At 56.2% G+C, this 16,764-nt stretch overlaps 1 protein-coding gene across 1 annotated transcript in view; it reads left to right on the top strand.

Annotated features, from left to right (window-relative positions):
* SLC66A2 (solute carrier family 66 member 2) overlaps window positions 1-13,581 on the top strand; it is a 48,283-nt gene extending 34,702 nt beyond the window's left edge. The window contains exons 5-6 of the mRNA XM_079717092.1: window positions 195-411; window positions 11,849-13,581. Coding sequence (XP_079573218.1) covers window positions 195-411; window positions 11,849-12,056 — 425 coding nt within the window. The 3' untranslated portion in view covers window positions 12,057-13,581. The remainder of the gene's footprint in view (window positions 1-194; window positions 412-11,848) is intronic.
* Window positions 13,582-16,764: the final 3,183 nt, after the last annotated feature.

Here is a 16,764-nt window from a genome sequence, read left to right as displayed (position 1 = left end):
TCCCCACTCGGTCCCGTCCTCCCCACACTGACCTTGGCCTCCCCACTCGGTCCCGTCTTCCCCACACTGACCTTGACCTGCTCACTCGGTCCCGTCCTCCCCACACTGACCTTGACCTCCCCACTCGGTCCCGTCTTCCCCACACTGACCTTGGCCTGCACACCTAGTTCACATTTCTCTCCCTTTTGCCCTAGACTTCAACCCCCAGCACTTTTGGCACTGGAACAGCTTTGGGGACTACGTGCAGTGTGTCCTGGCCTTCACCGGTGTGGCGGGCTGTGTCACCTACCTGTCCATCGACTCGGCCCTTTTCGTGGAGAGCCTGGGCTTCCTGGCCGTGCTGACCGAGGCCATGCTGGGCATGCCGCAGCTCTGCCGCAACCACCGCCACCAGTCAACGGAGGGCATGAGGTAGGGGCGTGGCAGGGACCCGTGCGCAAATCTGCTGCTTCACTTTCAGTTCTGCTGGGAAGCTGCCAGTTCAAGAGCAGTTTCGGGTTAGGACGCTGGTCTTCTGACCTCTTGAGGTGCAAGCAGGTGTGTTCCTGTGCAGCAGGTGAGGGGAAGCCGAGACCCTCCCGTGAAGCAGCTCAGTGCGGGCCACGGATGGGAGGCGGGGTCCACAGATGTCTCCAGAAGGCAGAAGGTTCAAGTCCTTTAATGTAGGAAACGACGCGGCAGCTTCCTCCCCCTTAGCACCACCAATAGCAGGTCTCAGGCACTCCCTCCTGCCTCCCTCAGGCACAGTTCCATTTATGAGAACATCAAAAGGCATAAAATGCTTAGGAATTAACTTAACCAAGGAGGTGGAAGACCTGTACAATGAAAACTACGGTGAGATGCCACCTCTCACCCGTTTGGATGGTGACTGTCAGAAAAACAGAACAGCAAGTGTTGGTAAGGATGTGCAAAAACTGGAATTCTTGTTTTCTGTTGGTGGGAATGCAAAACGGTACAGCTGCTGTGGAAAGCAATATGGCATTTCCTCAAAATATTAAAAATAGAATTACAATGTGACCCAGCAATTCTACTTCTGGGCATATAACCAAGAGAATTGAAAGCAGGGTCTTGAAGAGATATTGTACACCCATGTTCATAACATAACAGCATTATTCATAACAGATAAAACGTGGAAGCAACCCAAGTGTCCATCAGTGGATGAATAGATAAACAAAATGTGGTCTGTTCATACAATGAAATATTATTCAGTCTTAACAGGAAGGAAATTCTGACACAGGTTACTTCATGGAATCTTGAGGACATGATGCTCAGTGAAATAAGCCAGTCACAAAAGGACAAATACTGTATGGTTCCACTTATATGAGGGACTTAGGGTCATCAGATTCATAGACAGAAAGTGGAACGGTGGTTGCCAGGGGCTGGGAAGAGGGCAGAACGGGGAGTTGTTGTTTAATGAGTATTTATCTGTAGTGTTTGTGAGTGGGTATCTCTTTGTGTAGATTTCTTTAGTGAAGTGTAGAAGCTCTGCGTCCCTTTGTGATATTTTTTTTTTTTTTTTTTTTTGTGGTACGCGGGCCTCTCACTGCTGTGGCCTCTCCCGCTGCGGAGCACAGGCTCCGGACGCGCAGGCCCAGCAGCCATGGCTCACGGGCCCAGCCGCTCCGCGGCATACGGGATCCTCCCAGACCGGGGCACGAACCCGTATCCCCTGCATCGGCAGGCGGACCCCCAACCACTGCGCCACCAGGGAGGCCCCCTTTGTGATATTTTTAATGTAGTATATTTTATATGTGTGATGTTTCCCTCCGCTTGTAATTTTCTTAAATATCTCCTCTATTCATATTTAGAACCACATCAGATAATATTATAATTTTTGCTTCAATCAACAATGCACAAAACTGAAGAGGAATAGGAATGTCTATTGTGTTTACCCTTATTTTTGCTTATGATATTCTTTCTTCCTTCCTGCTATTCCAAGATGCCTTCTTTTCTTATTTTCGTTTTTTTTTTTTTCCTGTTTTGAGAAACTCCTGTAACTAGCCTTTAAGGGTGTTTCAGGTGGTGGCAGATTTTTTACTTTTTCTTCACCTGAGAATGTCTTGATATCCCTTTCATCTCTGAAGGATATTTTTGCCAATATAGAATTCTAGGTTGATAGTTCATTTCTTTCAGCCCTTGAAAAATGTGCCACTTCCTTCTGGCCTCTGTGGCTTCTGATGAGAAACCCACTGTGATTTTTGTTTTCCCCTATAAGTAAGGTGTTATTTTGCTCTAGCTGCTTTGGAGATTTTTTTTTTTTTGTCTTTAGTTTTCAGAAGTTTGACTGTGATGTGTGTCTTGGTGTGGATCTGACCTGTTTGGGATTCACTCAGCTTCTTGAATCCCTAGGGTTATACTTCCTGCTAATTTGGGGAAGTTTTCAGCTGTTATGTCTTTGAGTCCTTTTTCAGTCCTGCCCTTTACCCCTCTTCTCTAGGACTCTGATGATGTGGAATGTTAGGTCATTTGCTATGATTCTTTTGTGAAGATCATTTCTTTTTTTGTTATGATTCACTGGTTCTTTCCAGTGTTCCAGCCACTGTGCTCTGAGAGCCCATTTACTGACTGTTTCCTTTCGGTTATTGTATTTTTCAATACAGTAAAACTTACATTTGGTTCTTCTTTACATATTTGTTTCTTTTGTGAAGCTTTTTGTTTGTTTGCTGAGACTCTCTTTTTTCATTTGTTTCAAGCATATTCATAATTGCTCATTGAAGCAGTTTTAAAGTGGCTGTTTGAAAATCTTTGCTTTTTCGCACAGTTTTGGCATCTAAACACTGTCTTTTTTTAATTCTGTTTGAGATCTTCCTGGTTCTTGATATGACAGATGATTTCCAGTTTAAACCTGGACATTTCCATGTTATTTGTAAGACTCTGGGTCTTACTTAGACCTTTGGTTTTAGCTGGCTTTCTTGACACTACCCCGGCGGTAGGATTGGGACGCCTGGCAGGAGTAAAAGTCTAGGATTTCCACCCTCCTCTGCTATCACGGGTGGTGGGGGGCTGCCTTTTTTTCTGTTTTGTTTGTCTGGAGTGGAGCAGTTATTGGCTAAAAGTTGCCTGTTGTGCCAGGCTGCACCCTTCCTGGTCTTTTGCACAGAGAGCAGCCTGTTCTGGGACCTTCTGGCATTTCCTGCTTCTTCAGCTCCAAGTCTGGGATTCCTGTGGCCTTCTCCCCACCTTTGAGAGTCTTGGGTTTCTGTGTAATGTCCAGGGTGTATAGGGGAGGAACAGGGAGACGATTCTGTCTTCCAAGAAGCTGAAGTTTGTGTCACACCTGATTTTAACTAACCCTTTGTGTTTGTGTGCGATACTCTTATCTTGGGTACGGGACACATGACTGCAGCTGTCTTTTAGGCTGACCTCCTAAACCCCCCTTTATTTGACCACTGTCTCCCATGTTTCTCCAGAAACATCTTTGCCATCTGACAGGGATGCGCTGATGTTTTCCTTGGCCCACAGCTCATCTCCTTGACGGACAGCCTTGAAGGCAAGGACTGTATCCCGTTTATTTCTTTCCCCAACATCTGACAGCATGCTTGGAAAATTACAGCAGTTCAGTTCAGTAAATATTTATTGAATGAACTCATGAAGGACTAAAATAGTTGATTCTCTAAATCACTTTCGGGAAATAGGAGAACACTTGGGGAAGCAGGCATGAATGTGGAAGGTTTACCAGTGTGGGTACCTAGCTGATCGGGCTAATTCTTGGAGAATTTGTGCACAACAGCAAAAGCTGCAGAAGGCCCCAGTGGGAATTGTGTCCCTGGTGGGGCTGCAGTGACTCATCCAGCAAAGGCAGTGTTGGAAAGATGCCAGGCCGGACCATGGAGGTCTGTGCTGCTCTGCAGAAGCGCAGCCATGGGCGTGGCCGTCCCACTTCCTGTCTCAGGGTGACCTCAGGCGTGACAGGATGCGCAGAAGGCCCTGGTACCTGGGGCGTTTGACCTGAAAAGAGGAGGCCCTGTGTGAGGGCAGGGTGGTGCACACGCTCCTGAGGTTCTGACTTTAGGGCGTGGAGGATGTGTGGGGTCGTCAGCCCCCCGGTGCCCCTCCCCCCGACAGCCCACCCGCCGGCGTGGCACTGGGGAAAGGAGACAGGAGGCAAAGGCGGAAGGGAAGGGAAGGACACTGCAGTCACCGCCGTGAGCAGGTCTGGCGAGAAGGCCCGGCCGCGCCGGGACGAAGACCTGCTCCATGCCACCCGGCAGGGCCCGAGCAGGGCCCGGAGCCGGCGGAGGGGGCCCGTGTCTGTCACGGACACGCGCACGGGCCGCTAATTCAATCAGTTTGGAGTGCAGGGTCCTCTCAAGAGCCACTCATCCTCGTTAAGAAGACTAACCTAATCGTGGCCCCGGCCGCCCAGAGGCGGGCTCCGGGTGGACGTGTAATTAGCTTAGGGGCCTGTTCAGTGTTGCTGTCGTGTCCACTGAGCTGCAGGATGCCCTGGCAGGGCTCCGTGGGTGGGTCTGCAGGGCCAGGCCGCTGGGGGCCAGCTGGGCCCTGAGCCGAGGTCCTGCCCTCTGCACGTGGTGTGGGGTGGTGTGCCCTGCAGGTGACCGGAGGTGACGGGCGGGTCACAGGTTCTCTGCTCAGCTGGAGTTAACAGAGAGGTGACCTTGCTCTGTGTGTATTTAAAGGGCCAACACCCTTTTTCTTAGCGGTGAGCACAGACCAAGTGCTGGGAGAGAGAGTGAGTGCCGGACTGGAGCCTGCTTACAGTTCTGTTTCAGTTCAGCCCAGGTTCAGACCAGAACTTGCCCTGACACGGGACACCCCGGCCGGCTGCGTGGTCAGCGCCCCTCGGCGTGGACACAGGAGCCTCCCGAGGTTGGCTGCGCCCGTCCCGGGCAGAGCACCAGAGGCCTCCCTCCCTCTCCTGCTCCCAGGCCTGGACTCAGGACTTGGTCTCAGGGCTGCCTCTGCCCCTCGTCCCCGCTTCCCAGCAGCCGCTTTGCGTGGCCTGACCCAGCATCCTCAGGCATCCATCCAGGGAGCCCGCCGGGAGGGCTGCTGCATCCCCCGACCTTCTCTGTGATGGAGAAGCCCTGGACCCGCTGGGATTTGGGATTCTCAAAGCTCTGTGGTCAAGGCCACCACAGATTTGCTGCGGGACACTGAGCCTCAACTTGCTTCAGGCAGAAGACCGTCAGGAAGTGTAAGGAGGGAAGGGGCTGTGAGGTCCTATCTGAGGCCAACGTCGTCTCCTGCGGACCTGCTGGAAGGCCTACCCGTGGACGCGTTTAGAGGGTGTGAGCCCACGCACACAGGTGTGTGCACACTCACACGCAGCTCACACACGCACACGTGTGCACACGCCCACATGCACACACTCGCACAAACGCAGATTCTCAAACATGCACACATGCACACACTCATTTTCACACACGTACATTTCTTGGAGGAAATGCAAGAGATACTGGATGATTTCCCTTTACAAAATCTTAAGTGACTGTTGCTTCTGAACCAGTAACAGAAAGTGATGCAGCTTTTGAAATCATGTTACTAATTAGTGCAGAAGTTCCCTCCTCCTTCCTCCGCGTTCTGCCGGATCGGAAGACGTTCCCCAACAAGTAATTACTGGAGAGCTTGGGGGCGGGTGGGACGGGAAGAGGAGGCCAGCTGTGGGGAAAACCAGCCGGGGAACCGGTTGCGATCGAGGACGGGGGTGGGGGTGGGGGGCAGGCGGGAAGCCCGGGGACGAGCAGGGGTCGCGAGAGGAGGGCGCGTGCGCGTGCATGTGCGTGTGTGTGTGTGGCCCCCGTGGCCGCCGTGGTGTGGTGGGGATGCTGAGTTGCAGCAGCAGCTGGGGCCGCCCCAGCCCGCTGCCTCATCCCAGCGGGGACACTTCCTGCCTTGACAGGCAGCATCCGGGAAGCGTCCACCTGCTCCGCCTCCAGCGTTGCCCTTGAACCTGGAGCGGGGCGCCTGGAGCCTTGGCTGCTCGGGTACCAGGGCGGCGTCTCCGCCGGGGGCCGCGCGTACGTCACTCCTCAGCCCCCCACGCATCTTCCTCTGTCGTCCTTGACACGTAACAAGCCCCCGATGCTGTGAGTGGAGAATGCCACGCACGACGCACGTGGGAACAGCGCACGTGTGGGCTCCCACACACGCTTCTCCGCCACAGTACACACACGCACACGCCACACACCCCTGCACATGTGCGCACACGCCACACCCAGGGTCCAGTCGATGGACGAGGAGGGCTGGAATTAGAATTCAGCAAAAGCCCTGGAACTTTAAAAAAAAATAACTTCATTGAGATTGTAAGTTACATCACACCATCGCCTATCACACATTTAAAGTACGCAATTCAGTGGATTTTAGGACTTTCACAGAGCTGTGCAGCCATGACCACAATCTAATTTTAGGACATTTTCGTCCCCCAGAAAGCAGTCTCATCCCCATTAGTGCTCCCCACGTCCCCCACCCTCGCTGCCAGGCCTGGGCAACCACTGGTCTGCTTTCTGCCTCTGCGGCTCTGTCTGCTCTGGGCACGTCACGTAAATGGAATCAGACGACACGAGGTCCTTCGCTGCTTTCGCTCTGCATAATGTTCCCAAGGTCCGTCCACGTACGATGTGTCAGTGTCCACCGTTTCTCAGGTTGAATAATATCTCAGCGTACGGACAGATCAGGTTGTGCTTAGTTCTTCTTCAGCTGGTAGACGTTTGGGTTCGACATCTTTTTGGCTGTTGTGAACAGTGCTTCTGTGAACATTTGTGTACCAGTTTCTGTGCGGACATATGTTTTCCTTTGTCTTGGAATACACCTAGCAGTGGAATTGCTGAGTTGGTGGCTGCACCATTTTCCGTTCCCACCAGGGCTGTTCGGGCTTCCGGCTTTTCCACACCCTCACCAACGCTTGTTACCAGCTGACCTCTTGATTGTAGCCATCCTCGTGGGTGTGAATTGGGATCTCCTGGGGCTTTGATTTGCATTTCTCTGGTGACTAATGACATCAAACACCTTTTCCTGTGATTATTGGCCATTTGTGCGTCTTCTTTAGAGAAAGGTCTATCCAGATTCTTTGCCCATTTAAAAATTTGGTTATTTGTCTTTCATTATTGAGTTGTAGAGATCTTTAACTGTTCTTACCAGATATATGATTTGCAAATATCTTCTCCCATTGTATGCTGTCTTTTCACATTGCCGCACAAAAGATTTGACTTTGACGAAGTCCAGTGTATCTTTTTTAAAAATTGCTATGCTTTGGATGTCACACCCAAAAACCACTGTTTCTTGTGACCCACGGTCACAAAGACCTACTCCTGTGGGATGTGTTCTGGGTAGGGTTTGAATTTCGGGGAGCTTTGGATAGGCGGACAGGAGGGTAGGTGTGGCCTGGGCCGGGAGGTGGGACTGAGGCGCAGCCGGGGAGGTGTGTGGGCTGCTGGCGGGGCCGGGGTGGGTGCAGGGGTGAGGCTCTCACCTCGTGGGCACTGGCCAGGCGGAGGCTTTCTGGACGGCCGGATGGGGCAAGGATGAGGTGAGAGGTATTTTAGGAATAGTCATCTGCCCGCTCACTTTGGGAGGAAAAGTCCTGGAGCCAAGAATGAGGTAACGGGGGCCCGGATTAAAATAGCAGGAGGGCAGGGAGGGCCAGGCACTTGAGGCAGCAGCTGGGGTGGGGACCGGTGTGAGGAGGGACCTAGAGAAAGGAATCCAGCTTCCAGGCGCCCCCTGAGCTGGAGGAATGCAGCCTGGGGACAATCTCCCCTCCCACCCAGACCAGCTTCTGCAAGGTTCTGAGAGCCCTGCGCCCCCGGCATCGTCGGAGCCCTGGGCCAGCTGAGCCCTCTGTCGAGGAGGGGTCTTTCTGGAGACCCAGCCGTGCGCAGGAGGCGAGTTCCGGACGTGGTGTCCACGAGGATGTCCCTGGCCTGCTGGCCGGTGGTAGCCAAGCCGCGGGGCTCGCCCTGCCCGATAGCTGTTGAGGGTAAAGGATGACCTAACACCGATGTGGGGAGAATGGGCCTGGGCTCAGCACACGTCCACAGGGCACCGCAGGGTCTGGGGTGACCAGAGGGTGCAAGGCACGAACTTGTATGTCCAGAGCGCCCTGCACGAGGCTCACATCGCTCAGGCTGGCACTGATCTTCTGCTCAGACGGCCGGGAGCAGCTTGATTAATATTTGCCCCGGGCCCTCGACCCGTGGGGCTGGTGGTGGGGCCTGTCGGATTCCTGCCCCCGGGGCGAGAGCCGACTGGGGGCCAGGCCCGGGGAGGCGCCTAGGCAGCTAAAAATGTTGTGTGTGTCAGGCAGGGCCCAGCTCTCTGCAATGACCTCATGTCTCCACTTGCGGGGTGAAGGTGCACCTGTGCCTTCAGGGCCCAGAGGGACACCAGCCTCAGACAGGCTCCAGCTGTGCCTTCTGCCGTCCCCTCCGCAGCCCTTCCCACAGTGCGAGGCACTCGCTGTGTGCCCTTGGGCGAGCCACCCGACTTCTCTGTGCCTCAGCCTCTCCTCCATGAAAGGGGCCGCACAGGCCACTCCGTGTTGTTTTTGGAGGGAGGGTCGTTGGGTCTCCTATTAAGTTTGGGTATCTCTGGGGGAGACTGTGCCTCAGCTCTTAATTCTGTAAAATGGAACTAGACTCATTTATGACTCGTTGGTTCTCTTCCTGTCTTCATGGCCTTTTGCAGAAATAGCGGTTGCTTGTCGGAGCTTCTCCTTGAAATGCTTGCTCTGTGGGTGTAGGTTTTCCTTTGAAATGGAGGTGCTCCGAGCTGTGGAAAGCTGTGAGCAGCCTTGCTGGCAGGCCGGGCATCTCCGTAGCTCAGATGGGTGGATCTTGGCTCCGGTCTGCCCAGGTGCCTGCAGCCTCCTGGTGCCACCCGGCCACACTGCTGCCCAGTCCCCCGCCGCACACCACTCCCGCCACAGCTGTCACTCTGGTGCATTTCTCCACCGCGTCATGTGCATCTCCCGCCCAGCCTCTGCAACCCCCCTGGGGTTCTACGTGTGCAGGTTGACCCAAGCCACTGCTGGGCAGCCCCTGTGCTCCCACCTGCTGCTCTTCCCAGATACCACTGTGGGCGGCCCCTGTCCCATCCCCTGTGTCCCTGGGCCGTGATGCAGAGTCACCTATAGGCCATTTGTCATACCACTAGTTCACTCTAAAATTCCGAGTTGGTGCACCAGAGCAGGACAGAATTCAGACGGAGAGAGAGGCACAACTTTGCGGCAACAGGTGCCACGTAGAAGAGACGACAGCAACGAGGCATTCTCCCTGCTGCTCCTCAGCCACTGTCCAGGGTCTACTAGGTCAGGTGTCCACAGGGACCAGTCAGCAAAGGCCAGCAAAACTCGGGACGGGGCACAGGGTGGCCAGTGATGGGATGCTACTAATCTCAGGTCTTTTCCATGAAGGGCCCGTCTTTCCCCTTGGGTGCAGCTACAGATCTGGACAGGACGGATGGAGCAGCTCTGGGTGCTGGAGCAGACGGATTGCGGGAGGAAGTGTGAATGACATGAGACGTTTTGTTTTTTCACATCTGCCAGCCTGGACTCCAGCACAGCCCCAAGTCCAGAGCGGTGTGCTGGGTAGAAAGCTCCGAGAGAAGCCGCTCTGCCTGGTCTGAGGAGCAGGAAGGGCCCTCCTCCAGGACCCGCGGGGCAGACCACCACCCAAGTCCCAGCCTGGCCACCGAGGGCTGCCCACACGGTGCAGATACAAATAGCGCCGCAGTGGTTTTGAAAACTGAACTGAAATTGAGCCGTAGCCCCTGAAAACCAGCCAGAACTTGCAGCTTGAACTTAACCATTGTCGGTTCCCTGGTAGAACATAAAAAACGACATTCTCCACAGGATTGAAGCAAGACAGAGTCTCCTTACGTAATGTTAAAAACGTCTAGGATATAAACCAAAATTACTCACCATGAAGAGTAGGAAAATCTCAGCAATTCTCAAAAGACAATCAACAGACAACAAAGAATCGAAAAACAGTCAACTAAGGTGACACAGATACCGGAATTATCAGATTTTAAAGGCACTAGTATAACTATGCTCTAAAGAGCAACAGCAGACACTCTTTAAATCAATGCAAAGATAGACCATCTCAGGAGAGAAATAAAAGCTATAAGAAAAGCCACCTAGAAATTTTTAAATTGAAAAATACAGTAGCTAAATAAAAACTACACTTCAGTAGTTCAGTAGTAGAATGGTGATGACAGAGGACGAATTAATGAACTTGAAGATCAATAAAAGTCATCCATTCTGAACAACAGAAAAAAAATCGGGGGAAAAAAAGAGAATAGACTCAGGGACAGCACCATGAAATCTAACATTCGTGTCACCTGAGACCACAGGAGAGGGGAGGAGTGGTGCAGAAAAGAACGCTGGAGAAATGGCTGGAGACTTCCCAAATTTGATGCACGATCAACGTACAGATTTAAGATAGTCAGCAAGTCCCAAACATGCATTACATCACAAACTGCTAAAAACCAAAGTCAAATAAATGTTGAAAGCCAGAGAAAAAGGATGATATATAATAACCTGGGTTTTTAAATGCAAAGTTAGTTATCAGCTAATTAAAAACAAAAGTCTTTAAACGCCATGTGAGTCAACACAACAAGCCAAGTGAGACGCACTGGGCTGTTCAGACAGGTGGGCCGGCTGCAGGGTCGACGGGAACCAGCCTTCTGGGCCTCCCCGAGCCCTGAGTCATTCTCCTGATTAAGGATCATGGAAGCCTCCAGACGCTGTGGGTGCAGGTCAGGCGAGCTGTCCACTTCCTGTCCCGGTTCTGCACGGTCGGGCTGACACTCCGGTGGGCAGTGGAGGGGACATGGACATCCCTGCACTGGGCCATGGGCCCCTTGCCTGGTTTTACTGATAAGAGCTGACCTGGGGTCGGAGGCCTCCCAGCTCTGGGGTGAACCGGGGCCACCTCAGGGGCACAAAGTGCCCGTCCTGCCTGTGGCACAGATGGCTCCCAGCCTGGTGTCATCCTGTCCCTGAGGGTCCTCACCTCCTCCCCGTGACAGGCAGCCCCCCGCTCAAACCGTGGTCTGGTTTAGTGAGCCATGTAGTGTGCGCCTGCTGTGGAAGTGGGTCTGATTTAAACACTTTATGCAGGAAAACATGATGGTGCTGATGCCCGTTACCTGGCAAGCCAGATGTTAGATGCTGTGTGTGGAGAGGTGTGTGCAGACGTGAGCGACAGATAACACGGGGCCACTCTGTGCCACACGGACCGATCTGAGACTTTGGGAGTGGCACCGATGACCAGGATTGGAAATCGCCCTCAGGCTGTCTTTTGAGTGAGGGGCCTGGCCGGGGGGGGGGGATTCCCGGGAGAAGCCCGCATCACCCTGCTTCCCCCGGCAGCCTCTGGTTTCCTGCTCAGCACCCCTGGGTGCAGATGTGTGTGGCAGAGGGCTGCCCCTCCCAGGCCAGTTCTCGTGCTGCAGGGTCAGCCTGTGGAACGTGGTGTGAGGAGGTGGCGGTCTTCCCTCTCCCGTCTGAGGCCACAGCATGTCGCCCGAGGGACACACACCCGATGTGCCTGCAGCCAGGAAGGATGGGACGTTTGTGAGGCCGTGTGGGCTCGGCCCCTGTGCCGGCCCCTCCCCTGCTCTGGAGAGCTGAGGCTGCTCCTGCCGAAGGGCCTTCCTGTCTCTGCGGCCATGCACGCGGTGGCTTCATGGACAGGACAGGAGGGATGGGAGGGTGGGCCGAGGCCTGGCATGTCCCCTGGCCCCTGGATTATGACCCCTGACCACTGGGTTATGTCCCCTGACCCCTAGATTTTGGCCCCGACCCCTGGATTATGTCCCCCGACCCCAGGGTTGTGACCCCTGATCCATGGTCTGTGACCCCTGACCACCGTTTTTGTCTCCACAGCATCAAGATGGTCCTCATGTGGACGAGTGGCGACACCTTCAAGACGGCCTACTTCCTGCTGAACGGTGCGCCCCTGCAGTTCTCAGTGTGCGGGCTGCTGCAGGTGCTGGTGGACCTGGCCATCCTGGGGCAGGCCTATGTGTTCACCCGCCGCCCTCTAAAGCCGGCCCCCCACGCGGCGCACCCCGCCAGCGCCAAGGCCCTCTGAGGCAGCCGGGAGGATGAGGATGCAGGACCACAGGCCGTGGGCTCCGGCCCGGCCACCTGTCCTCCCCGAGTGGGGCAGGTGGGTGCTGCGGCCCCAAGACAGGGTCCCGCCCATTGGGATCTTGCTCAGCTTCTGTGGCTCTCGGGGGGTGATGAGGGCCTGGGTGCCGACACTGTGCTCTGTTATCCAGGACTTGCGTGAGCAGGTTTCCCCCCAGGCTGGGCGCCTGCTGTTCTCAAGGTGACAGGAAAGCAGGTCTCTCCCACTTTGGCTCAAAATACTGCTGGCTGGGGCCTGGGTCCTGTTCACATACCAGGAGGAGGCCACCCTGGGCCCTGCAGGACCGAGGACCTCAGGAAACCTCCACATCTCAGCCCCCGTGGCCTCGACATGGCTGATGGGGCTGAGGGGGCCTGCAGCTGGGCTGGGGAGCCCCAAGATGGGCGAGACGGGGGGCAGGAGTGACAAACGGCAGCGGGAGAGCCCAGGTCCCAGCCCGCGGAGCCCGCAGCCTCAGACTGGCTGGGGGTGACTCACGGCAGGGTCGGGTCCGGGACACGGGGGGATGAGGTACCAAAGCATCACAGGGCTCTGGTTGTGAAACCCTAGGTGGGTACCTTTCCAGGGCCCCCAGTGGCCTTGCTGCTCTGCTGGCCCCTCCTGGGCAGGCTGCTGTGGACCCACCGTCTCCAGCCAGGCTCCGGCCAGTGTGAGTCCCGGGGTGTTAGGAGCGGGGCCTGGGTTCTCTGTGGGTGCTGGGGCACGGCAGGTGCAGCAGCCCCCGGGGCTGCCTGGGAAGGCCGAGGGCCCGGGCCTGGGGCCGGGCAGACCCACTGCCCATCCCCCCAGAGGGCTACCGCACAGGCATCCCTTTCCTCTGGGAACCGTGTGCTTGCAGATACGGCCTTATGTGTCTGTCTTCCAGGCCTGGAGATGCCTGCGGGTCAGGGCAGGGCACAGCAAGGCAGGTGTCCCCCGTGCTGTGCAGGGCATCCCTGCCGCCCGCCTCTTCCTGTGCAGCCCTCCGCATCCGCTGTGCCTGGTGGTGGGGGGGCGCTGCTGGTCTGACGTCGGTCCCCTTCGGTTTACACGAGCGTCTCAGCCGAGCCCAGCGGCCCTGCTCCAGCTCTGGGCCCCGCAGGGCAAGTGTTGAGATGCTTCCACACGGCTCCTGCAGGCGCTTTCCCTTCCCCCAGGCAGGGGGTGACTCTGTAATGTCCACGGTCCCGGGGCTGGTGCCAAAGCTGCAGCATCTGCCGTGGCCAGTGGAAGGCGTGCGGAGCCGTTTCCTCCTCCTGAGTTTTCCTCAAAAACTCCCGAATGTTTGAGGATTCTGCTTAGTTCTCTGGCCTGCAAGATGCTTTGAAAACGTTTATTTTTTAAAAATGAAAGGAGATGTCTGTAGCAGTCATTGCCTCCAAATTAAAACATTAACCAGTTGCAGGGGTGACCTACATGCCTTGTGTGGGAGCACTGGTGATTCTGTCAGGGTGGCTTTAATTCAATAAACTGCTCGCGGATCCAGTGTGGCCTTGTGAGTGGAGTCGGAGTGGGGGGGTCCAGGGCAGAGTAAAGGACCGGTCTCATCCTCGTTCACCTCAGGGGACCCCAGGGAAAGGCTGGGCCAGCGTCTCCTCCTTGGGGGACAGTTCTGGCCCCTGTGAGACCGGGGCTGCTCCCTCAGGCCCCCGGGGACAGTGACCGCCCTGTGCCAGCAGGGCCAGGCGGGGGGAGGTGGTGGCGCCCTGGTCTCTGCCAGTTCACACAGTTCCCTTAACAACGGGATGCCTCAAAAGGTTGCGGAGTGTCTCCTTTAAAGGCCAAAAGAAGTGTTTCAAGGAAAACCGGTAATTCTGTATAGCAAGTAGGGTTGGATCCCTTTGTACCGAGCAGTTTTTTTTTTCACGGAGAGTATTTATGCTGAGAGCAAGACCAAAAAAATCAACAAAAGTCGAAATACAAGGAAGTGATACATTTTAAGTTTTTTCAGTGAGTCACCCCAGCCTGTAGCGCTGGCCTCGGAGAGTCTGAGTGAGCTGATCAAAGGTGGTGACATCCGGTGTGGCCGCCCCAGGCAGCAGGGAGCCTCGGTGTGGACCCTGGAGCCCATGTACTGAATCACACAGGACAGGGGTCCTGCTCTGGGGGTAGATTCTGTTTTCCTTCTGATAATGTGTTAATTGAAAATAACTATTTTAATTAAAAAATTAATGCCGTAGAAGTTCAAATACTAAAAAAACAAAAACATACATGAAGGTGCCTTCTGGGGACTTCACTAACGAGCCAAGAAACGGCACTGAACAGCCTCCTGTGTCCTCTGAGGAGCGAGCCCTGGAGCCGCCCGTCAGAGACAGCAGAGAGAGCTGCTTCACAGGCCCGGCTGCTGCCCGGCCAGGAGAGCTCGGAACCCCGCGCTCGGGGCGCAGCCACGCACCGGGGAAAAGGCAGACGTTTTTAACAGCCCCACGAGAAGTGGGGCTTCTCGTGAAACAAATGCATGAAGGTCACTTTTTCCCCCAAACCCTAAATGTCCTATTTATTTTTATACCTCTTCCTCTCAACACGGATAGCATTTTGGAAATGGGAACAAAATGGTGCTGCTGCCCCAGCTCCTGGGGTGCGTGAGAAAGTTCCTCTCATCCACTTGAGCTTCTGAAAGCTCTGAGCAGACGAAGAGCTGCAAACGGTGCCGGCACCCTGCCCACAGCTCTCGAGCTGCCCTCGCCACCCCAGCCCTGGTATCCAGCTGGCCAAGAAGAAACTGTATGTGGGGGGGGGACGCATCTTCCCCGAAGGTAAGGGGTACAGGAATTGGGGCTATTTTGGAAGCAAATATGGGGGTTTCCGACGCTCAGCACTGACAGTGGAGCGTGTTCGGCCCTGGAGCTGCCCCGTTCAGTCTGAGTAGCACACGCGGGTCAGGTGGGGGTGGGGGAGGAGGGCCCAAGGGAGGATGCACAGCCTGTGCAGAGAGCAGCCCCGAGGGGAAGGGGAGTGTTGGCTGGTTCCCGGGATGTCACAGACACAAGTCACCCCCTTAAACGCGTTACAGATGTTCTGGGGTCACCCAGAGAGCTCGGGTGGGGACCAGGATCCCGCATCTTGGGGCTGTGGAGCCAGAGGGTTCTTCGGGATCACTCTGGTTTTACCGGTGGGGAAACTCAGGTGCACAGGAGTGTGCCTGGCCCACTCAGCCTACCCACTGGTGTGGTGGCCAGAGCAATCAAAACCCGGTGCCCCCGCGTCAGCGAGCCGTGAGTCGGCGGGAACTGACCTTCCCTCTCTGCACAGCACTTGGGGGGCTGAGACGGCTGCATTCGCAGACTCAGTCTCCTGTCCGCCCTCCTGCCGTGCCTTCGAGCGTCTTCAGCAGGTGGCCAGGGAGGCAGCGATGGCAACACCACGTCTTGCAGGAGGCGCAGAGCTGTTCCACAGCCGTGTCTCCAGCCCGGGTTTCCTTGGCGTGCGTGAGGGAGCAGGCCGGCGGGGGCCTGGCCAGTTCCCGGCCCCCGACCCAGATGGGCGACCGAGGCCACAGCCAGTGGAGCCTGCCTGAGCGCAGACGGAGGGACCGTGGTGGGGGGCCGGGGTGGCGGTGGGGAGATGGAACAGACGAGCCAGCGGCTGGCGCTCCGCCCGCGTGGTGGGCGGTGGGTGGGCTCCGCCCCTCCCCACACACCCGCGGTTCCCAGCAGGACGGCCGACGGGTACCCCATCCCGTGACCCGAGGTGGCCTCTGGTCTTGCAGGGCGCCTGGGTGCCCTCAGAGCCACTGCAGCGAGAGGGGGGGAGGACAAGGGACAGCTGCCTTGGGTCACTCCACCGCTGGCCGAACCCTTGGAGGGAAAATCGGCGAGGCCTCCCCGGCCCGCAGGAGGAAGCGGTTTCTTCCCAGACAACCAGCTGTGCTGGGTGCGAAGCGATGTGTCAGCACAGATTCCTCTGGCCTCCAGAGAAGCAGCTCAGTCATCCCGGGGCGCCCGAGGGGAGGGTGGGGCCAGCTGACGTGCAGGCCTTCAGATTTGCCAGGCGTTTTCAGGGGCAAACAGGTGAGGACGGATCCCGGAAGATCCCCACGGAGCTCGTGCCGGGGCAGGGAGGTCAGAGGTCAGGGCTGGGACACCCCTCCCCGAAGGAGCTGGGGTGCTGTGAGCATCAGTGTCACACCTCTGTCCCTATCGCTTGGCAGCGACGTGGGCTGCTGCAGATGTGATGGGGAGACGCCCTCTGATGGGCATGGCCCACTGTGGGTGACACGGCGGGCGCAGGAAGGGGCCGTGCCCTCCCCCAGCCCCACTGCGCCCCACCAGTGACGAGCAGGGGAAGGTCAGGGTGAGGCCTGGGGACGAGTGTGGCCTTCTGGCATCTGCTACAGGCTTGCAGCTTCTGGGATTGTTGAATTTACTTTTCGCTGGCCATCATGGAGTCCAAAATCCAGAGACAAAAGGAAAGCGGAGAACAGGCTGGTGCCGCTCCTTGGAGTTCAACTCTTTACTCAAAGCACAGGATGGCTGTGACCCCCGATTCAGGCCGGGGTCAGCCCCGGGCCAAGTTCTGGGCTGTGCGGGGCGAGCAACATGCACGGCAAAGGGAGCCGGGCCCCCAAAGTCGTCCCTGTCCCTCCGTGCGCAGCGGGAGGTGAGAATGCGGTTCTGGTCCTGGAGCTCCGGGGGAGCAGCCTCTTCGCCGGTGCCGCGTCCCCTCCGGG

This window comes from Hyperoodon ampullatus (genome assembly GCF_949752795.1).
Source record: "Hyperoodon ampullatus genome assembly, chromosome: 13".
NCBI classification, from domain to species: domain Eukaryota; kingdom Metazoa; phylum Chordata; class Mammalia; order Artiodactyla; family Ziphiidae; genus Hyperoodon; species Hyperoodon ampullatus.
The sequence above is the reverse complement of the archived record's forward strand: the minus strand, read 5'-3'. Positions and strand labels throughout refer to the sequence as shown.